This window comes from Caretta caretta, chromosome 5, assembly GCF_965140235.1.
Source record: "Caretta caretta isolate rCarCar2 chromosome 5, rCarCar1.hap1, whole genome shotgun sequence".
NCBI lineage: Eukaryota > Metazoa > Chordata > Testudines > Cheloniidae > Caretta > Caretta caretta.
In genome coordinates, this window is record NC_134210.1 from 13472628 (window position 1) to 13495987 (window position 23360).

At 45.2% G+C, this 23360-nt stretch overlaps 1 protein-coding gene across 5 annotated transcripts in view; it reads right to left on the reverse strand.

The window, feature by feature from the left end:
- LOXHD1 (lipoxygenase homology PLAT domains 1) overlaps positions 1 to 23360 on the reverse strand; it is a 315277-nt gene that overhangs the window by 12335 nt on the left and 279582 nt on the right. For all 5 annotated transcript variants that reach the window (XM_075128349.1, XM_075128350.1, XM_048851015.2 and 2 more), the window contains 2 exons: positions 17703 to 17888; positions 3982 to 4152 (listed from right to left, as the gene is read on the reverse strand). In XM_075128349.1, coding sequence (XP_074984450.1) covers positions 3982 to 4152; positions 17703 to 17888 — 357 coding nt within the window. The remainder of the gene's footprint in view (positions 1 to 3981; positions 4153 to 17702; positions 17889 to 23360) is intronic.

The following is a 23360-nucleotide window of genomic DNA, read 5'->3' on the forward strand; positions in this document are numbered from 1 at the left end:
GTGACCAGAGAGATTGAAGTGTTCTCCGACTGGTTTATGAATGTTATAATTCTTGACATCTGATTTGTGTCCATTTATTCTTTTACGTAGAGACTGTCCAGTTTGACCAATGTACATGGCAGAGGGGCATTGCTGGTACATGATGGCATGTATCACATTGGTGGATGTGCAGGTGAACGAGCCTCTGATAGTGTGGCTGATGTTATTAGGCCCTGTGATGGTGTCCCCTGAATAGATATGTGGGCACAGTTGGCAACAGGCTTTGTTGCAAGGATAGGTTCCTGGGTTAGTGGTTCTGTTGTGTGGTATGTGGTTGTTGGTGAGTATTTGCTTCAGGTTGCGGGGCTGTCTATAGGCAAGGACTGGCCCGTCTCCCAAGATTTGTGAGAGTGTTGGGTCATCCTTCAGGATAGGTTGTAGATCCTTAATAATGCGTTGGAGGAGTTTTAGTTGGGGGCTGAAGGTGACGGCTAGTGGCGTTCTGTTATTTTCTTTGTTAGGCCTGTCCTGTAGTAGGTGACTTCTGGGAACTCTTCTGGCTCTATCAATCTGTTTCTTCACTTCCGCAGGTGGGTATTGTAGTTGTAAGAAAGCTTGACAGAGATCTTGTAGGTGTTTGTCTCTGTCTGGGGGGTTGGAGCAAATGCGGTTGTATCGCAGAGCTTGGCTGTAGACGATGGATCGTGTGGTGTGGTCTGGATGAAAGCTGGAGGCATGTAGGTAGGAATAGCAGTCAGTAGGTTTCCGGTATAGGGTGGTGTTTATGTGACCATTGTTTATTAGCACTGTAGTGTCCAGGAAGTGGATCTCTTGTGTGGACTGGACCAGGCTAAGGTTGATGGTGGGATGGAAATTGTTGAAATCATGGTGGAATTCCTCAAGGGCTTCTTTTCCATGGGTCCAGATGATGAAGATGTCATCAATATAGCGCAAGTAGAGTAGGGGTTTTAGGGGACGAGAGCTGAGGAAGCGTTGTTCTAAATCAGCCATAAAAATGTTGGCATACTGTGGGGCCATGCGGGTACCCATAGCAGTGCCGCTGATCTGAAGGTATACATTGTCCCCAAATGTAAAATAGTTATGGGTAAGGACAAAGTCACAAAGTTCAGCCACCAGGTTAGCCGTGACATTATCGGGGATAGTGTTCTTGACGGCTTGTAGTCCATCTTTGTGTGGAATGTTGGTGTACAGGGCTTCTACATCCATAGTGGCCAGGATGGTGGTGGTCACTTTGGATAAGCTATTACCAGCAGGAGAGTGAGTTTGTGTGTGTGGTTTTTGGAGGGAGGTGAGAGGGTGAGAGAACCTGGATTTGTGCAGGACATGGCCCACCTTGATTATCATACACATTGTGAAGAGAGTGGTCACTTTGGATGGGCTATTACCAGCAGGAGAGTGAGTTTGTGTGTGGGGGGGCGGAGGGTGAGAAAACCTGGATTTGTGTTGGAAATGGCCCAACTTGATGATCACTTTAGATAAGCTATTACCAGCAGGACAGTGGGGTGGGAGGAGGTATTGTTTCATGGTCTCTGTGTGTATATAATGTCTTCTGCAGTTTCCACGGTATGCATCCGATGAAGTGAGCTGTAGCTCAGAGGAGGTATTGTTTCATGGTCTCTGTGTGTATATAATGCCTTCTGCAGTTTCCACGGTATGCATCCGATGAAGTGAGCTGAAGCTCACGAAAGCTCATGCTCAAATAAATTGGTTAGTCTCTAAGGTGCCACAAGTACTCCTTTTATTTTTATATTGTAACTTATATTGTATTCCATTCTGGTTTAAAACCATAAGAACGGCCATACTGGGTCAGACCAATGGTCCATCTTCTAGTCCAGTATCCTGCCTTGCGACACTGGCCAATGCCAGGTGCTTCACAGGGAATGAGCAGAACGGGGCAATTATCAAGTGATCGATCCTCTGTTGTCCAGCCCCAGTTTCTGGCAGTCAGAGGTTTAGGACACCCAGATCATGGGGTTGCATCCTTGACCATCTTGGTTAATAGCCATTGATGAACCTATTCTCCAAGAACTTATCTGATTAATTTTTGACCCCTGTTATATTTTTGGCCTTCCAAACATCCCCTGGCAATGAGTTCCACAGGTTGACTGCATTGTGTGAAGAACTTCCTTATATTTGTTTTAAACCTGCTGCCTATGAATTTCATTGGGTGACCCCTTGTTCTTGTGTTATGTGAAGGGGTAAATAACACTTCCTTATTCACTTTCTCCACACCATTAATGATTTTAGAGACCCTTTTCACATTCCCCCTTAGTCATCTCTTTTCTAAGATGAACACTCTGTCTTTTTAATTTCTCCTCATACGGAAGCTGTTTCATACCCCTGATCATTTTTGTTGCCCTTCTCTGCAGTTTTTTCCAATTCCCATATCTTTTTTTGAGCTGGGGCAACCAGAAATGCACGCAGTATTCAAGGTGTGGGTGTACCATGGAGTTATATAGTGGCATTATGATATTTTCTGTCTTATTATCTATCCCTTTCCTAATGGTTCCCAACATTCTGTTCCCTTTTTTTCACTGCTGCTGCACATTGAGTGGATGTTTTCAGAGAACTATCCACAGCGATTCCAAGATCTCTCTCTTGAGTGGTAACAGCTAATTTAGACCCTATCGTTTTATAGGTATAGTTGGCATCATGTTCTCCAATGTGGATTACATTGCATTTATCAACATTGAATTTCATCTGCCATTTTGTTGCCCCGTCACCCGTTTTGTGACATCCCTCGGTAAATCTTTGCAGTCAGCTTTGGACTTAACTGTCTTGAGTAACTTTGTATCATCTGCACCACCTCACTGTTTACCGCCCTTTCCATTTCATCTCTGAATATGTTGACCAGCAGAGATTCCAGTATAGATCCTTGGAAGACTCCACGATTGACCTTTCCATTCTGGAAACTGACCATGTATTCCTATCCTTTGTTTCCTGTCTCTTAACCAGTTACCGATCCATGAGAGGACCTCCCCTCTTATCCCATGACTGCTTACTTTGCCTAAGAGCCTTGAACTTATAAGTACTTTAGATAGATGGATGGCCTATTATGCAAGGGTGTCCAATTGAATGGAGAGAGTTGAATTAAGATGAGGATTTGTTAGGGTGTGTCTACACTTGGAGCTGGGGGTGAAATGCCCATCTGCAGAGCTAGCATGGGTTTGTCTCCTCATCAAGCTAATGCATTAAATAGAGTGTAGCTACAGCAGCACAAGTGGTGGGAGAGGCTAGCTGTCACAAGGATGCGCCTAGTGTCTCAGATCCATCTGTACTCGAGGCAGCTAGCCGCTCACATCACCACAGCTGCACTCTGTTATTAGCATGTTAGCTCAATGAAAGCTAGCACGGGTATGTCTCATTGAGCCGGGAATCGCACCCCAAGCTCCAAATGCAGATATACCTTGAGTGACATGATATAAATTGTCCAAGCTCCTCAGGGCAGGGACCTGTGACATGCCTGGTACTTTCCTTGGAGCTATTAAACAATAATGCTTTCTCCCTCACCGCTTTGTAGACCAGTGTGTAAATTCACTGACATCAGTGGAGTTACCCTGGTGTCAGATCAGGAATAACTCAGAGCAGAATCAGGGTTATGGGGTTTTAAACCCTGCAGTCAAGCTTGCAGCCCCAAGGCAGCTGGGGCAACGTTACCTGTAAGCCTTTGGAAACTGAATTTATTTTCCACCTCAAAGATTCAAGCCCATTATTTCTAAGGAGGACATAACCTTGTATCATCTCTGCATATTGCCAGCATCAACAGATGCATATGGGGCCACCTTCACTTTCAGCCTAGAGTGAGACTCAGTGCGCTTCGCCCTCATAAATCTTCTCCCATAAAACCATGGGGCTGTGTTTCTACAGACGCTGAGGTAAACTAAGCCTGAGAAGCACCAAGTGCCAGTCCGGTGACACTCAGCTGAGTGGTTTCAATGGCTCCAGACATCCGATGACTCTCAGAGAAAGTCTCCAACTTACATGTGCGCTCCTTCAGTTCCAGGATGTCGTTATTGGCACAAGCCAGTTCCCTGATGAGCTGACCATCATCTTCGCCTTTAGCCAGCCAGCGATCACACTGGAAACGGAAAGTCTTATCCAGGGTGGCGTCTTTCACTTCGATATATTCCAAGTGCCAGCCGGGTGCAACTCCTTTTTGGTGAAAAAGAACAAATATATAATGCTTGGGTAGGTGACATACCCATCACCAGAAGGAACCTGTGGGCACTGAAAAGGTATGTCCTTTGTTTAGAAAGGGCCATAAGTGGGCCCAGTGCTGTATAGAGGCAGAGAAGACAAGGTCGCTCCCCTGTGGAGCTTATCCTATAAGAACCACGTTCTGATCCTCTTACTCTGGCTGGGTGGCACCTTCCCTCTTGACTAGATTCATTGGTTTCTAAAAAGGAATAAGGGGATCAGAATCTGGGCCTATATTAAAAGAAATATCGTGAGTAAGGAGGCAGGGCAGCCAGTTGTAAGGCAGCAGCAGTCCCCCCTCCTCTGGACCCCAAGAAGGCTCCCCACATGTTGGGGTAGAGTCAGACTAAGTGAACTAGACTGTAAGTTCTTCCACTCTTTTTCTGTACCCCACTTTGCTGCTAGTGCAGATATCCTTGTGAAGCTCCGTGTTGAGAGGAGAGTTCACAGTGGATACATCATAGATGCCATTAGAGAGTCAAGACTTCCCTCTCTGCAATACTAATTATTTCCTATTCTAAGTACAGGGCAATGTAACTGTTCGTAAATTGGACTTTTTAAATGGGGACCATCATATTTGTGTGTGTGCACACACACCATGAAAGCATACAGACACATAAGAGATCTCTCTCTACAGAAGAGAGAGATAGATGTATACACTTAATCTGGATTGATACCTTTTAATTATCCCCCACACTTTTAATTTCAAAACCCAGTGTGAAGAGGTGGAGACTCTGTCTTTTGAAAATCTGGCCCATTGTGTCTGGGGTTGGGAACGAAGCAGCACCCTGATACGTGACAATGATTCTCGTGTTTTCACTGGGCTGCACAGACAGCGTACACCCAGGAGCAGACTTGCCGAGTAAGAAGGTGCTGCATTGGCACAGCTGCCTTTCAGGGAACGAAACCTCAGTTGAAGCATTCTGTTTCAAAGCTGTCTTTGTAAATGGACCCAGATCCTTTGAAGCCAATGGAGTTACACCACAAAAGAACAGGAGGACTTGTGGCACCTTAGAGACTAACCAATTTATTAGAGCATAAGCTTTCGTGAGCTACAGCTCACTTCATCCGATGCATTCAGTGGAAAATGCATCCGATGAAGTGAGCTGTGGCTCACAAAAGCTTATGCTCTAATAAATTGGTTAGTCTCTAAGGTGCCACAAGTCCTCCTGTTCTTTTTGCGAATACAGACTAACACGGCTGCTACTCTGAAACCGCAAAAGAATGTAGCCTGTTGTGGGCCAGATCCTCAGCCCAGCCTGGGCTGGGTTCTAGTGAGATATGGGAAGGTAAAGAGTGGGAGCACCTCAAGCTCATGCAGCTGCTCCTCAGGAGCTATTTCAGCCCTGTGCTTCCCTATCGTAGCCCCATTGCAGAGAGAGGCCAGAGGATCCACTACTCTGCCGATCCACCGGCTTCACCCCTCCCTTGGCCTAACCAGTCCTAAGCCCCTGTGAGCTGCCCTGCAGAGATCCTCTAAAGCAGTGTTTCTCAAACTGGGGGTCCCAACTCAAAAGGGGGTCATAAAGCTATGGGGGGAAGGTGTCATGAGATCACAAAAAATAGGGCTACATACATCCGGGTTTTCCTGGACATGACTTTCATTTTTGTCCTCCGATCTCTGTCCGGGTGGATTTTTGGAAGGTGAACAAATATCCATGATTTTTCCTTGCTTGTCCTTTTTCCTTGCCTTCAGAGCTGGGCGGCCAGACAGCAGCGGCTGCTGGCCTGGTGCTCAGCTCTGTTAGTTCTCAGCAGCAGAACAGAACTAAGGGTGGCATGTTATGGTGAGTTCTGTGGGGATCTGCTCTGGTGCTGCGAAAGCTATGTCCGGTACCGAGAATGGGAGGGCGGGGTCATCACAGCCTGGAATATTTTCAAAGGGGGGGCCCAGCAAAAGAAGTTTGAGAACCTCTGCTCTCGAGCAACCCTGCAACCTGATTCCCTCTCCCACCCTGATCCCACTGTCTGGGGATCTCTGGAGCTGTAGACGCCAGGGCTGACTTCATCTCTAAATGTGCGTGGTTTGCTTTACGCTTGTAACAGACCTGTTCCTTGAAGACCTAAAACTGATGCCAACAGGAGCTTGGGATGCACAGAAGGGACCAGGCCAAGGTGCACCGTATGAAAGCTTAGAGGGTCTTTATTGACTTTGCTGCACTTATGCTGGAGATGAACTTAGACCAATGTGTGTGTTGTCTCTGCTGAAGTTTTATAAGATATTAAGTACTAAGTGACTGACCAGTCACTGCTTTTTTTGTACAACCTTAGTCTTAAGAACAGTCCTGGTCACTACTGTGCCTTTGTCAAACATGCTTTTTTTTCTGATCACCGTAACAAGTGCTGATTACCCAGATCAATGTTTTTAACAAAAGGTACTTAATCCCGAGCCTGTTCTGCTGTCACTGAAATCCCCAGCAGCAAACCTGTCCTAATAAAACCCATGGCTATGACACGTAGGCCTCCTGCATGGTCCCACTTTTTCAATAGCAAGCAAAACATTTCAAATGTAATTAGAGGAGGAGAAGAGCTTTGGGGAAAACAGAATCCCTTTGCTGGCTTGACTCTGACAGTTGTGCAATTTAGTGTCATGTAGGGAGATGTATTATCTCCTCCAAGCATCCTTAGCCACAAGGAGCAGTTCAGTTCTTCCATCTGTTTTCTGTTCGTGGGATTGCTGGAGTTGGCAAGTGTGAAAAGATGGCCCCAGCCCCATAGACTAACTAGTCATGTCTATGGTCTGCAGACACCGATCCTTTACAGTTGTATGAGAAAAATCCAGTTCAGACTTACTCAGAAATAGTTATAAGCTCCCCTTCCCAGTTATTGAGACCTCCCTTACTGCTGGGCAGAACCAGAGATGACGCCTGGGTGTGGGGTGAGGATCCCAGATTTCTGTCAGGGTTTGCTGGCCCCACTTGGTCACATGCTTCCTCAGGGCCCCTCCCTGTGGCCCCTGGGGAGAGGCAGCAGCAAACAGGTGGGAGCTGCAGGGAGAGCCACTGCTGCCTCTCCCCACGGACTAACACCTAGGAGTTGCAGGGAGGGGCCGCTGAATGTAAGAGGGAAGGTGTCTCGGGAGTGGGTGACTCAAGCTCTTGGGGGGGAGCTGAACCTTTAAATTGTGCCCCCCCACTCTCAGTAGGCACCAGTCATCTCAGAGCCCCCCTCCCCCCGAGTCCTCCCGCTGCAGGGCAGAAACCCCAAGTCTGGTAGGCAGAGATGTGTGTGTGTGTGTGTGGGGGGGGGCTCTGCAAACTGTACTTTAACTGTAAAAGAGCCACATGTGGCTTGCAAGCCGCGGTTTGGCCATCCCTGAATGATAATATCTGCAATTGCTAGTACTTGAGACAGATTTCAAAAAATCCACTTCAGGTAGTAAAATGACTGTTTTAGGGGGTCAAGAAGGAATTGTGTCCCCCATTCCCTCACTGCAGCACTGCACAATTTGCTGGGTGCACTATGGCTTTCTTTTAGTCTTCCTCTAAAACATTAGATACTGTCCACTGCCAGCACTAGATCTGATAATGCGTTCCCATCCATATGGCCCTGCTACACTGCTCCTGCTTATCTGCCCACCAACCACTCTATTTGACCACATCAGGCATCATCTGTAAAATGGGACAATACAAATAAACCATATTGATCGGAAATGCAAAACAAATGTGTGAGGTCATCGGGGTGGGGAGAGACAGGCTGGTAGATGGTAGCACTTGCCAAGGCTATAGGAGTCAGCTGAACACTAACAAACTCATAGCTGGAAACCAGCCCAGCTCACCTGTGTGGTAGTATTGTTCAAGAGACTTGTAAAGATGTCTTCAATGTTTAGTCTCCATAAAGGCTTGTAAATTGCTGCATGTTTTAATCTTACTTGTAATGTCTGTATCCTGTGCTATAAGGTGATAGATAAATTTTTTGCTTTATAACTGTAAAAATGCTTGCTGCGAACTTGTGAACCCAAGCAGGAAGAGGGTTCCCACACTCATCAAGAAAGACCATCAAACCTAAGTGGGCCATTGTGAAGCATCACAATACAAAGACTGAGCAAAGGGCCCTCTCACAGGATAATATGATGCTACATGCAAGGAAGCTCGTTCCGTCAGCTGGAATTCTGGAAGAAGGGAACAGAGACCGCTCACATGAAAATTCTACATCTCTTTGCTGTTTGGATTCTCACAGAGCTGGAGCTAGGAAACAGAAGCAGAGAGCCCCAGGCTCAACCTGGGCTAGCCCTAAAAGACATTCAGTGCAGACAGATTACTACAACTCTGTCACCTTTTGGGACCATAAACTGTAATTCAATTGTGTATATACGTTGCCTGTTTAAATATGTAAATAACTCTCTCATTTCTTTTTCCCAGTAATAAATTCTTAGTTAGTTATTTTTTACTATAGGATTGGCTACAAGTGTTGTCTTTGGTGTGAGAGCTGAGATACGAATTGACGTGGAGTAAGTGACTGGTCAGTTGGAACTGGCAATAACCTGAATATTTTGTGATTTTTGGTGTCAGTGACCATTCATCACTAAGTCCAGCTTGCCTAGGTGGCAAGATAGATTGGAATGCGCAAGGGGATCTCTCTGTGACCACATGGTAAGACTGTTACAATACTTAGGAGTTCACATTTGTTATGGGGCTGGTGAAATCTAATAATAGAACATACCACCAGTCTGGGTGTCTACCCTGCTTTTGACAGTCTGCCCTGAGGCGTGAACCACTCCAGACAGTATGTCAGCGAGATATTTTCTTTATATGCTTTATTTAGCATTTTTCATCAGTGTATCTCAAAATGCTTTCCAAAGGAAGTCCGTATCAAGAACAAATCATGCCAAACCAACCTAATTTCCTTCATTGACAGGGCTACTGGCTAGTAGATAGGTGGGAAGTAGTAGATGTGCTATATCTTGATTTTAGTAATGGTTTTGACAGTCCCAAATGGCATTCTCATAAGCAAATTAGGGAAATGTCTAGATGGAATTACTACAAAGTGGATGCACAACTGGTTGAAAGACTGTATTCAAATAAGAGTTATCAATAGTTTGCTGTCAAACTGGGAGGTGTATCTAGCAGGGTTCTGCAGGGGTCTGTCCTGAGTCTGGTACTATTCAATATTTTCACTAATAACTTGGATAAATGGAGTAGAGGGTATGCTTATAAAACTTGCAAATGACACCAAGCTAGGAGGGATTGCAAGCTCTTTGGAGCACAGGATTAGAATTCAAAATGACCTTCACAAACTGGAGAATTGGTCTGAAATCAAGATGAAATTCAATAAAGACAAGTGCAAAGTACTTAACTTAGGAAGGAAAAAATCAATGCACAACTACAAAATAGGGACTAACTGGGTAGGTGGTTGTGCTGCTGAAAAGGATCTGGTGGTTATAGTGGATCACAAATTGAATATGAGTCAACAATGTGGATGCAGCTGTGAAAAAGGCTAATATCATTCTGCGGTATATTAATTAAAGTGTCATGGGAGGTAATTGTCCCGCTTCATTTGGCACCGATGAGGCCTCAACTGGAGTACTGTGTCCAATTCTGGATGTCACACATTAGGAAAGATGTGGACAAACTGTAGAGAGCTCAGAGGAGAGCAACAAAAATGATAAAAGGTTTCGAGGAAAGGCTAAAAAAACTGGGCATGTTTAGTCTTGAGAAAAGAAGACTGAGGTGGGGGGACCTGATAACAGTCTTCAAATCTGTTCAGGGCTGTTATAAAGGGGATGATGAATAATTGTTCTCCATATCCACGGAAGGTAGGATAAGAAATAATGGGCTTAATCTGCAGCAGGGTGATTTTTGTTAGATATTAGGGAAATTTTTCTAACTATCAGGGTAGTTAATCTGTGGAACAGGCTTCCACGGGAGGCTGTGGAATCCCCATCATTGGAGGTTTTTTTAAACAGGTTCGACAAACACCTCTCAAGAATGGTCTAGGTTTACTTAGTCCTGCCACAATGAGGGGGCTGGACCTGGTGACTTCAAGGTCCCATCTAGCCCTGCATTTCTATGATTCTACGATCCCCAGTTTACAGATGGGGAAACTGAGGCACAGGGAGGTGAAAGATATGCCTAATATCATCCAACAGGCTAGTGACAGAGCTAGGAATAGAACAGTCTTGTATATTTCACTTCATTTGTTTTCTGTTGTGGTAAATGGGCCAACAGACTTACCCTATTTGTGAGCTCAATTGTAAAAATGAAGTGGAAAGATCATAAAAAGTCACAATAAGTTATAATAACCAATGTTGACGGGAAAAGGTGATAAAGCAAGACAGACTCAATGAGTCCAAACAAAAAGGCCTACTGATATAACTCAAGGACTGTGTTAAGATCACACCTGGTAAACAAGAAAAGTTTGGAAATGGCAAGCAATAAACCAAAATTGGTACATCAGAGTTTAGGCTTAACTGGTGGACAAAATAATGAGGGTATAGTCTATTCCACCCATCATTCCCTTTTTGGGGTCCTCAAATAAGAAACTATAGGGAGTTTTCACCCCCCCGATGTGTTCTTTTCTTTCTTCACTTTATTTATTCTCTTTCCTATCCCTCACCTTTTTCCTTCTGTGTAATAAGAGTCTGGCTTAGCTGGCCAGGTCTGTATAGCTTGAAGCACAGCTGCTGTAAGCCGGTGACCAGAAAGAGGCAGCTAAATGCAGCTGGCCCTAAAGGCCCTAAACAGCTGGCTGCTGGTTCAAGTTTGCCAGGTCTCGGAGTGGCTGACAGAACTCTATGCTGTGCTTGTGTTTCTCCAGCAGTGAGGTTACAAGCGAGAATCAACACCAGAGACAGAAACAGCATTGCCTATCTTCTCTGCTCTTTTCCCTTCCCTTCTTTGTGTGTTTGTCTTGCTGGCTTCTAGGAAACAGAATCAGATTTTAATAGCAACAACAACTCCTGCCCATCTCAACTGACTTATTTTCCCAAAGGACAGTTATTACCCTCATTGGTAGCCTCTAAGAGACTGTCAGACAGGATATTTTCCTTCTAAAGACTCTCTACAGGGAAAGGGAACAAGGGATGCTGTTACGCCTCATTCGATACTTTACATTTCAAATGCTTTAACTGTTTTCCCTTCTTTTCTGCATCATTAATAAAAGGCTAACAGGATTTTTAAAAGTGTGCTTCAGAGACTTCCCAGTTGATATGCCAGACAAGCCCGCACTTGTAATGCCAACAGACCCTGGTTGTCATCAGCCGGGATCAAACCCGGGATCTCTGGAGCTTAACACATAAGCCTCGACTGCATGAGAAGATGTGTGTCTCTTAGCTAAGGCTGTAGAAGATTCATCAATCTCTAGCTCAGGGGTGGGCAAACTTTTTGGCCTGAGGGCCACATCGGGGAATAGAAATTGTATGGCGGGCCATGAATGCTCACAAAATTGGGGTTGGAGCGTGGGAGTGGGTGAGGGCTCTGGCTGGGGGTGTGGGCTCGGGGGTGGAGCTAGGGATGAAGAGTTTGGGGTGTAGGAGGGTGCTCTGGGCTGGGACCGAGGGGTTCGGAGGGCAGGAGGGGGATCAGGGCTGGGGTGGGGGTGCAGGAAGGGGTGCAGGTTCCAGCTGGGAGTGGGGGCTCTGGGGTGGGGCTGGGGATGAGAGGTTTGGGGTGCAGGAGGGTGCTCCCGGCTGGGATCGAGGAGTCTGGAGAGCGGGAGGGGGATCAGAGCTGGGGCAGGGTGTTGGGGCATTGGGAGAGGCTCAGGGATGCAGGCTCCGAGCGGCGCTTACCTCAAGCGACTCCCGGAAGCAGTGGCATGTCCGTACTCCAGCTCCTACGTAGAGGCGTGGCTCTGCATGCTGTCCCATCCACAGGCACCGCCCCTGCAGCTCCCGTTGGAGCGCGTAGGAGCTGGAGCGGGGTCATGCTGCGGTTTCCAGGAGCAGCATGGAGCGGCTCCCGACCCAGCGCCCTGGCCGGAGTGGGGCCAAGCCCTGTGGTGCAGCCCCCAACCCAGCGCCCCAGCTGGACCTCTGGGCGGGGCAAGCTCCAGACCCTGCTCCCCAGCAGGAGTTCGCAGGCCGGCTTAAAACAACTGGTGGGCTGGATCCAGCCCGCGGGCCGTAGTTTGCGCACCCTTGCTCAAGCTGGTCTAGGTGCCACCAGAGTGGGACAGAGCACCACACCAAGCAGGCATGGGTTACGTACTTCCTCTAGCTGAGAAAGTACGTCCTGAGCTTCAGAGACTTCCCAGTTGATATTCCTGATGAGCCCCCACTTGTAAAGTTGATAGACCCTGGGCGTCATAGGGTGGGATCAAACCTGGGATCTCTGGAGCTTAATCCATGAGCTGGTACTGCATGAGGTAAAAGACACATCTCTTTTAGCCAAGGCTATAGCAGTCTCATCAATCTCTAGTTGGTCTAGCTGCCACTAGAGGGGGACAGAGCGCCACCCCAAGCAGGCATGGGTTACAATGGCACTGAGGCTGAGGTTTCTATGTCCCAAACTCTAAACCTTGTTTAAAACTGTTGCATGTAGGACAGTGACTGGGTTATGTTAACACCTTTGGCTCTTTGGGCCCATTTATTCCATCTCAATTAATACAGCATCTCACAGCACATGCTTTCTCACTGAGCAGAGAGGTAACCAAGTGCCTCTAACAGCTTTTGACAAATGGTGAGCTTATCTTTTACACTGCTTTTAGGAACAGACGTATTTTTATTCTCCACTGCCTGCGCAACTTGAGTATCACGGAATTTGACTCAGGTGAAACCTAACAATAAACTCCAGGCAGGCACCGAGACAGAAAATCTAACCTCTAAAAGCCTCCTGTGCAAAAACACTTTACTACTCTGGGTGAATACGGAACAGTGTTTTGAGGATGCTCAAGATATTCTTGTGATTGAAGCATATTTCATGTTTTACTGAGGCACACGTTATGTAAGGGCACTTAGCATGCGTAAAGAGTAATTTGTAGGCCAGCATAACAGATGAGGCTCATAGTAAAGATATGCTTTTAAAGAACTGATAACTTTACAACTGCCTGTATGGGCTAGTGAGTTATTTTAATCTTATGGGGCAGAGAGAGGGAGAGAGTTCTGATACTACCGTAATGAACTAGGTTAGATAGACATGAGTAACCATGTAGCATTATTATGTGACCCTTGTCCTACCTTCCCCAATGTTATTTGCTTAAATAATTTTTTGTATCCTGTCTAAAACTGTGAGCTCTTTGGGGAAGGATGATTGTCTTCTGTTTGTTCTCTAAAGCCCACAGCACATGTCTGTGATAGACAAATACAAGGAAGGGGCCTTTTCCCCAGCTGTGAATAAAGCGGATGAACAGCGACAACTCTTACTGAAATAGGAGCTCAGTGCGTTCACCCACTTCCATGTGATGAGTCTCAAGATACATTCAAGCAGGCTGATTTTAAAAAGGCAGGGAACAAAACTGGGCACTGGATTCACAGAATACGTGGATAACCATCAAGAGTTGACTAAAGGGCTTCAGAAAAGACTTTTGGAGTTTGAAACTTAAACAGATCTTTAGTAAGGGCACAGAGAGTCCCTCATTTTCTTTTCATAATGTATTCTTTTATTATTGTCTGAAAGGACTGGAATTGGGTTGGTGCCTACATACTGCAGTGATGGAGCCTCCAGAATTGTGATATATAGTGAGCGCAAGTGCTAGGCAATGTAAGGCCTACAGTAGTAGGACCATACCTGATAAGTTCCTTTAAGGGCCATCAGCTGTGGTCAGAAAGAAGGTATTCTCGAGTTGTGTCTATCTCAAGAAAGGTGGATATGATTCATTGTCCTGTGGAAGAGTCACCCAAAAGAAGTGGTGGAAGCACTTGGGATATTTAAAACAAGATCAGATAACACGCTACTAAATATTATGTAGGGCACAATCCTGTTCTGGCAGAGGAATGGACTGAATTACATGGTGACTCTCTTCTCTCTGTTACTTCTATGACAATAAAGAGAAATGTGGTTTCTCAGTAATTAAGCTCTTTGAATCTCTTTGGATCAAGGTGATAGAGATGGTCAAGAGTTGGAAACTGATGACTCTAGACACACTGTACAGAACTTCTCCTAATAAGAAGGATGGAAGGAGAGATAAGAAAAAAGTCACTCTGATTCTGTAGGGAAATAATGTCACTACTCAGAGTTTTTAGTTACTTAAATGCAGGAACCTCAGACACTGGAAAACATTCAAACCTGATACTTCCACATTGATGACTAATTCCCAAACCAGGAAGGGATTTGGAAGAAATGCTTGCTCAATCTGTGGAGTAATTGTGGTTCTTCGAGATGTGTCCCCTTATGGGTGCTCCACTCAGACGTGAAAGTAAGTCGATATGGTGTCCCGGCAAGAGACGGTACACCATGCCGGACTGGATCAGCTTCTCCAGGCTGGCAATTTAAAGGGCCCGGGGCTCCCTGCAGCAGCTGGAGCCCCGGGCCCTTTAAAGCGCCACCGGTGCCCTCTTTAAATCACCACTTGAGCCCAGCTGCCGGAGCCCTTGGGTAGCGGCGGCAGGGCTCCACCGGTAACTTAAAGGGCCGGGGCTCAGGCCATTGCAGGGAGCCCTGGGCCCTTTAAATTGCCCTTGAGCCCCAGGGCTCCCAGCCGCCTCTGCAGCTGGTAGCTCTGGGGGTGATTTAAAGGCCCCGGGGCTCCCCACAGCAGCCGGAGCCCCGGGCCCTTTAAATCGCCGCCCGAGCCCGGCTGCCGGAGCCCTGGGGTAGCTTTAAAGATTTAAAGGGGCCGGGGCTCTGGCTGCTGTGGGGAGCCCTGGGCCCTTTAAAGCACTGCCTGAGCCCTGCGGCTGCTACACCAGGGCTCTGGCAGCCAGGCTAGGGCGGCGATTTAAAGGTAGCTGGTAGCTCCACGGGTGATTTAAAGGCCCCGGGACTCCCAGCTGCTGCCGGAGCCCCAGGGCCTTTAAATCTTGATTTAAAGGGCTGGGGTATTTAAAGGCCCCACCTCTTCTGGTTGAGGCCACGCCTCTTCCAGTTGAGGCCACACACCCTGCTCAGGACTCTGGCATATCAAAGTTGAGTCCAGTATGGAAGTAAGTACAGCTGAGCCGAACACAGTATCAGAAGCAGAGTCGTGAGTTATTGCATAGTATGTAAAGACACCCAAGTAGTGGCCTTACATATTTCAATATTGGTCACGTTTTTGGGAAATGTTATAAGAAGGTGATAAATAAAAGTCAGCATGGATTTGTCAAGAACAAATCATGTCAAACCAACTGACTTTCTTTGGCAGGGTAACAAGTCTTGTGGATAGGGGAAAGCGGTACATGTGGTCTATCCTGACTTTAGTAAGGCTTTTGATACTGTCTCGCATGACCTTCTCCTAAATAAACTGGGGAAATACAACCTAGATGGAACTACTATAAGGTGGGTGCATAACTGGCTGGAAAACCGTTCCCAGAGAACCCATATCAATGGTTCAAAGTCAAGCTGGAAGGGCATATGCAGTGGGATCCTACAGGGTTCAGTTCTTGGTCTGGTTCTGGTCAACATCTTCATCAATTATTTAGATAATGGCATAAAGAGTATACATATAAAGTTTGAAGACGATACCAAGCTGGGAGGGGTTGCAAGTGCTTTGGAGAATAGGATTAAAATTCAAAATGATCAATGAAGATGACATGTGTTCTGATTTAAAGCACAATTCTCATTCTTAGAAGTGGGGGGAAAAAAATAAATTTATATTGAACAAAACCTGGGTAGATAGTTTACATAGGGCCCAAAATTACAGCTCCTAAATCTGGCAAAAATCCTATTACATGCAGTTTTAAACATACATTGGGGGAATAAGAAGACAGAAGAATTTGAGATTGCAGTGTATGAATATATACATAAACATTTTCTCAGATCTGCTTTGCGTCCAATGGATATGTTAGAATTTTGATTGCATGATTTATCATCGGGGGAGATAAAAGTTCTGTTAAGGAAAAAATTCTCTTTGTAATATTTTTAATTACTAACCTCTTTGAAAACAGATTTGCATGTCCATGTTGATCAGTCTCTGCTTTCAAACACGGCACCGAAAAATCAGGTGGAGCCTGCACTGTCTGCCGAGCCAAAATGCTACCATGCATTTCTATAGCACCTTTGTAGTGTTTAAGTGCTCAGTCAATCAGAGATAGAGAGCTGGCCTTTAGTAGAGTTTGGGTGAGCACGGAATTAGGCCCACAAAAACCTGGCATGCTATACTGCTCAGATTTTGAGCCTCTACATTTGCAGGTGCAAATTGTATACACAAATAACTGTGTGCAAATTGTATGTCTACAATTTATTGTGTCTGAAATCTTCAGTATTGATCCATTCTGGTCCAACGAAGTCAATAGGAGTGTTTCTACTGACTTCAATGAGAACTGGTCTAGACCGTTACTTGTCTAAATCCCTAATTTGAAGACACAGAAACCACACACCTAAGTGACCTATGTTGTTGGTGCAAATAATTGTGGATCCAAAGTTATGCTTGCATTGATGTGTGCAAGCAGAAATGGAGGCCAAGTTGAGTGAAAATTTGTATTTCTTATGTTTTTACTCGGCCGTTTCAGAACAAGTTTATATTTGGAGACTAACGGCAAACAGCCCTTCAGTTTGAGATTCTGATCCAAAAGGATGATTTTACATTAATTCCATGTGGGTCACAACCTTCCCCATTCCTATATATTGTCCGTAAGGAGAGATAGAATAAGAGGAGTCAGCATTTGATTCATTTACATGTATTGCTATAATGAAAACCAAGTGTGAATGCAAGATCTTCTTTTTGAGATGAGAAACTCAGTTGTTAGCCAAGATACAAGATGAAGCCACAATGAACCATGGTAATACCTTCTTGGACAGTTTGCTAGCACGCTACTTGGCATCTGCATACGTTCCCTAATGGATATAGCTGCACCGAGTGCTGTGCTCCCTAATTCATGTAAGGTTTCAAACAGTAAAAGGCAGAGCCCTGCAAACTCTATACATATAATACATATAATATAGTGATTTTAATAAATATAGACATAGATCCTTATGGTTTTTATCTTCTAAAGCTCAGTGCATTACACCAAGCTACATTACTCTATTGCTTGTCAGTGTCAGACTGATGAAGTTAAATTGCTGGAATGTGGTACTGTCATGTTACTAAAGTTTTCCATTAACCGAGTCATGTTGCGAGGATGGCAGAGGCCGGATGTCTGGCACGTTGCAGAATATAAAGACGGCTATAAAGGTTATTATTGGTATGACAGTAGCACTCCTAAGCCGCCACTGAGAGAGGGGCCCCATTTTGCTAGGCACTGTACAAACTTATAGTAAGAGAGAGTCCTTTCCCTGAAGAGAGCCTGACTAAACAGACAAAGAATGGCAGGGGAAACAGTGGCCCAAAAAGGTGAAGTGACTTGTTGCAGATCACGCATTGGGTCAGTGTCGGAGCTGGGATTAGAACTCCTGAGTCCATGCCAAATCCACTAGACCCAGCTGCCTCTCCTAGCTCTAGACCATTACCCACCCCACCCTTCACCAAGCCACTCACGTCAGTCTGGTTACCTTTGTTGTCGTGCCAGACGCGCACCTTACACAGGTCTCCCAGGCTCAGTGTGTCAGGAAAATTGAAAACATCCATCTGGTTCCTTTCAAACTTGTTAGACTTGTTAGACTCCTTCAGAGCAAGAGTCCCGCTGTCTCCGTTCTCCCCAAACATAATCAAGGACACGTTGGCGTCGGTACCAGCCCCTGGAAGGAGATGGCAAAACACAACACAGTAACTGCTATGATGTCTCTGAACGATTACCAAGCCAACCAAAATGGGTACAAAGACGGCAGGCTAAAAGTGACTGGGATTCTTGCTCTAATGTGCAAAACTCTCAGGGCAGAGGTGATGATTAGAGTTGATTCTTGCAGGATTCTGCTGGACCAGCAAAGAGAGGCTTCACAGCAGGCAGGTAACAAGTGGATACTTTTAACTTGTTCCCTCAAATTTAGTGTGAGTGGCAAGTCCTTATATGCAAGTTGTCATAATAATTATGATAATATACGTACCTCTTATATAGCACATTTCATCCACAGATCTCAAAGCACTCTACAAAGGAGAGCACTGTCATTATCCCTATGTTATGGATGGGGAAACTGAGGCACGGGAAAGTGAAGTGACTTGCCCAAGGTACCCGCCAGCCCAGTGGCAGAACTGGAAACAGAACCTAGGTCTTCTAAGTCCCAGTCCAGTGCTTCATCCTAACATTCCTGGTGTCTGTACCAGAGTAATAGAGTAAGAACATGGCTGCCTGCCACTGCCTGCCATTCAGTAGTGCAGTTCTAATTCACGGGGTAGCCTGGGATCTCCCAAATAGCATGGTGTGATAACACGGACATTGGGAGCCATTCTAAGCACCACCACAGGCCAAAGGACACACAGTTGCATAGGAGGCAGGCAGCAGGAGCACTGCACTGGGGCCCAGCACAGATGCTCTTAAAGCAGGGCAGGAAAGCCAACAGTAAGAGATTTGTATCATCTTTGCTTAAAGAGTAGGATGCCAAAAGTCATAGAAAAACTAGTGGTCAAGGAGCTAGTACCTGTTGGAATGCTCTATGTTGGGCTTGTGGGCTGGCATGGACACCTTCCTCCTCACTGCCACAGGCCTCTCTTGGCCAGCCAGGGCGCTTTCCCACTTGCCATTTCCCTCCTGGCAAGTAGTGGCCGCAAACTGATCCTCAAAGTGCTCCCACATGGGAGAGAGGCTAGTCGTGCTCTACGGGCTGGCCCTCCAGATACTGCCCATCTTGCTGCTACCTTCCTCCCTTTGTCAAGCATGGGGTTTGAGTGCACGGCTAAACAAAGAGCACAGGGAGTACAGACACAACCAAACTGCTTCTATCTTGATCATAGAATCACAGAACTGGAAGGGACCTTGAGAGGTCATCTCAGACACTTGCTGTCTCTCCCAGAATTCTAACTCATCTGCTTTCCCCATTCTTCAGCACAATGCCCTCCGCACGCCTCATTCAAGTGCCCTCAGTTTCTCTCCCAGCTGCACCATCATCCTTACCTTCTTCCTATCTGCCTCTAGTCTCTTCTGCATCACACAGTGTCTATGCACACGTGTGCTTATCTAACATAAATACAGTGGGTGAGATTTTCAGAAGCATTCAGCATTGGCCTAATTCTTCTCTCACTTCCTTCAATGGTAGCAGAATTAGGCCAACACTGAGTGCTTTAGAAAATCTCACCTATTATGTGTCTCTCTTCCACCCCATCCCACCCCAGAACAATCTAGAAAGGAAGCATTTCTAAGATGGCCTCTATACCAATCTGGTACCCAGTATGGAATTTCACATGGGCGTGGGTGAAATTATGAGCATTTTAGCATTTTGCCTGGCACCTTCTATAATTCCATAATAAAGCACTGGTTCACAGAAGCAAATTTGCTTTTCTGAGGCCGGACCTTTATTGCTGCATCAGACCTGAGGGGCCTTCTAATTCTGGCAACTGTAAAAGAGACTATCAAACCCAAACTTGGCTCACAAAGAAACTCAGCCTTTGCCACCCTCTGCTAGAAGCCCCAATTTTTCAGACTTTAGAGGCCTCAAGCCAATTCTTGTACAAGCATATTGCAAAACCATCATCTGTACAATGATTTTTGTACAGCTCTGCTCAAGTGCCAAGGGGAAAATGTGAGGAACCTGGAAAGCCTGTGACAAAATAAGTTTCACTGCAGGACAATACTTTATAACTCATTCTTCCAAATTTGTATTAACCACATACATCTTTACATAAAGAAAAACAGAACCAATGCAAAAGTGACTCACTTGCATGCAGAGGACAGTCAAATAAATGTCTCACATCCACATGACATTTTGCTTATGTTAAATCGGGAATAATTTTCAGCAGTTCCCTGAGAAAAATTTAAGGAAGGAAGGAAAGCACCAGGGATTCATGTAGTTCAGTCGGCAGTACCTTTCATGGCCCTAAAGCTTGCTGAGGTGATGAAGAAAGCAAAATAGTCTACTTTCTTATAAGAGGCAAGCTCCCAATTAATGCAGGGTCTCAAAAAAACACAGAACCAACTGGCTTTTAGCAAAACCTTCTTGGCAGGAGGCAGCTTATGAAGGCCTCATGCCGTGACAGTAACCTCACAAGCAATTAGTACAAGATGGGAAAGAAAAGAACAGAAATTGCTGAATCCATGGCTATATCACCTAGCTGACTTTTTTTGGTTCCTTGAAACAGTCAGACACACTTAGGAGCTGCAGCAAATTTGACATGCAATTGACAAACAAAACAAAGAGATCAAGTCAGCGTGATGAGGTAGCTGTCATGCTCCTGGTGGCAGAAGCCAGAGTAGGTCCTTTACTCTTTAAGGAGCTGTACCAATTTACCAGACTTGGGCCTGATCCAAAGTCCACTGAAGTCATTGGGAGTTTTCCCTTGAACTGAGCTGGGCTTTGGATCAGACACTTAGAAATGGACTGCACCAATCACCTCATATTAGGTAAATTGTAAACTGTAGCTGAGCTTACAACAGCAATAATGGATCGTATAATAGCAGGGATATTAATATTTACCCGCCTCTTAGGCCAACTGCATTAAGTAATGAGTTTTGAAGACAGAGAGAGCAATATTATTATTAGATCAGGATCTTTATTTTTGCAATGCCACATATTTGATGGCTACAAATAAAATATAGAAACATGACTTAAATCAAGATCATTAAGGAGAGAGGATGGTTTTGAGCATCAAGAGATCTGGGTTCTATTTCCAGCTATGTGTCTGTCATATCTTGAATTAAATAGTTTAAACCTGAGTCACTAAAAAGGAATAGCTCTTACCATGTTTCTTTCCTTCCTTCTCTGCTGATTCCCCTCCCTAAACTCCCTTTCTAATGTTCTCAAGTAAAAATTGCCTACACTCACTGCCTAGTACTGCGCCACTGAACCAGACGGACTCACCATTACCTTGGGCAAGTCTCTTAAAGACAAATATTCAAAAGTGTCTTTAAATTTTGAGAACCTTCATATCTGGGGACCCAAATATACCCCTCACTAACTTCATCTGAAGTTATGACTACTCTGCACCTCTGAAAGTCCAGCTGAAGTTGTCTCAAGTTTCCTTCTTAGCTGCTGGGAGACCAGCTCTTTCAAAAACCAAGCCACTTATCTAGTGGCCCAAAGGAGGACTTAGGGTACATTTAACCCAAAATAGACATGCCAGGATTTTTTTTTAAAAAAAGGATGCCTCAAGATAGGGCCCTGACATCATAAAATCACCCACATCTTCTTAAAGGGTCACCTATCTTAGGCTGAGCTAGAACCCAAAGACTGTATTAGTGTATCCGGATTCTAAGGATCTTAGAACAGGCCCTTGTAAACCTATTATTTCTGCATTCATGCACTGTACCGGTTTCCTATCTGCTTTAGGGAGCAATTCAAGGGGTTGTTTTTAAGGAATATAACCTGGGACCTGGTTGCTTTAGATACCTTCTCTCTTCCTATCTACCTTCATGCTGACAGCTGAAGCACTTCTGACAGCCCCTAGGTCTGGTCTTTGGAAGACTGAAGATCAGGTCATTTGCAGTAGAGGACCCACACTTGCAGGAGGGGTGGTAGAATCATCTCCATTTCTCCGCTACAGTCCAAGTTTGCCGACCTTCAGAGCACAGTAGAAGGCCCATCTATGACTCAAGCATTTTCTTGAGCCTGAGTAACACTGAGGTATTTTAAAGTGTTGGGAAAGGGTGAGCAGTAAGGTGGCTGGCAAAAGTGCTACTGCCTAATATAGGTAGCAGAGTTTGTGTTATTGTTTAAATTACTCCAAGGCACCCAGAGGCTGTGGAGATGGATGCAGAAAATAACTCTATAATGAGAAATAAATGGGCCTGATTCTGCTTTTCTTTACACCAGTGAAACTCCATTGAGTTCAGTGAAGTTACTGCTGGTTTGCATCGGTGTGACAGTGGCAGATGCATCATGCTCGATATATCGAACAAGCAATTTATTACCTGGAGAGAAGGGCTTTTCCTGAAGACAAGTGGTAACCACAAAATACATAAGGCGTGGTTCACAATTTGAACCCCTCCCAGATATGTTGGCTAAAGCACAGCATCATTCCAGCTTAGTGTATAATTTGATCCAAACCAAACTCATTCTCAGTTTCATCTGTTCTCTCCCACCAACTGCCGTGGCTCATAATGAAATAAAATGTTTCATCATTCATACCCATCACCCTTCATTCAACATGAAGAGGAGGTGAGTCTGTGGCTGCTGTCATCTCCCATTCCGCTCTCATTTCTATGGTGAGCCAGGGCTGAATTGCAGAAAAAGTTCACACTATGATCATACTGTTTATACCGGATGGAAGGTCAAGCACACCAACTGTCAAGGTTCCTTCCCCACTCTGAACTCTAGGGTACAGATGTGGGGACCTGCCTGAAAGACCCCCTAAGCTTATTTTTACCAGTGTAGGTTAAAACTTCCCCCAGGTACAAACTTTTACCTTTTGTCCTTGAACCTTTATGCTGCCACCACCAAGCATCTAACAAAAATAACAGGGGAAGTGCCCACTTGGAAACGTCTCCCCCACAAAATATCCCCCCAAGTACTACACCCCCTTTCTTGGGAAGGCTTGATAAAAATCCTCACCAATTTGCATAGGTGAACACAGACCCAAACCCTTGGATCTTTAGCACAATGAAAAAGCAATCAGGTTCTTAAAAGAAGAATTTTAATAGAAGAAAAAGTAAAAGAATCACCTCTGTAAAATCAGGATGGTAAATACTTTACAGGGTAATCAGATTCAAAACATAGAGAATCCCTCTAGGCAAAACCTTAAGTTACAAAAAGACACAAAAACCAGGAATATATATTCCATTCAGCACAGCGTATTTTATCAGCCATTTAAACAAAACAGAATCTAACGCATATCTAACTAGATTGCTTATTAGCCCTTTACAGGAGTTCTGACCTGCATTCCTGCTCTGGTCCCAGCAAAAACATCACACAAACAGAGCCTTTGTTCCCCCCCCAGCTTTGAAAGTATCTTGTCTCCTCATTGGTCATTTTGGTCAGGTGCCAGCGAGGTTATCCTAGCTTCTTAACCCTTTACAGGTGAAAGGGTTTTTCCTCTGGCCAGGAGGGATTTAAAGGTGTTTACCCTTCTCTTTATATTTAGGACACCAACACATCCTCACTCTTTCTCTTGTTTTTAGTACTCCA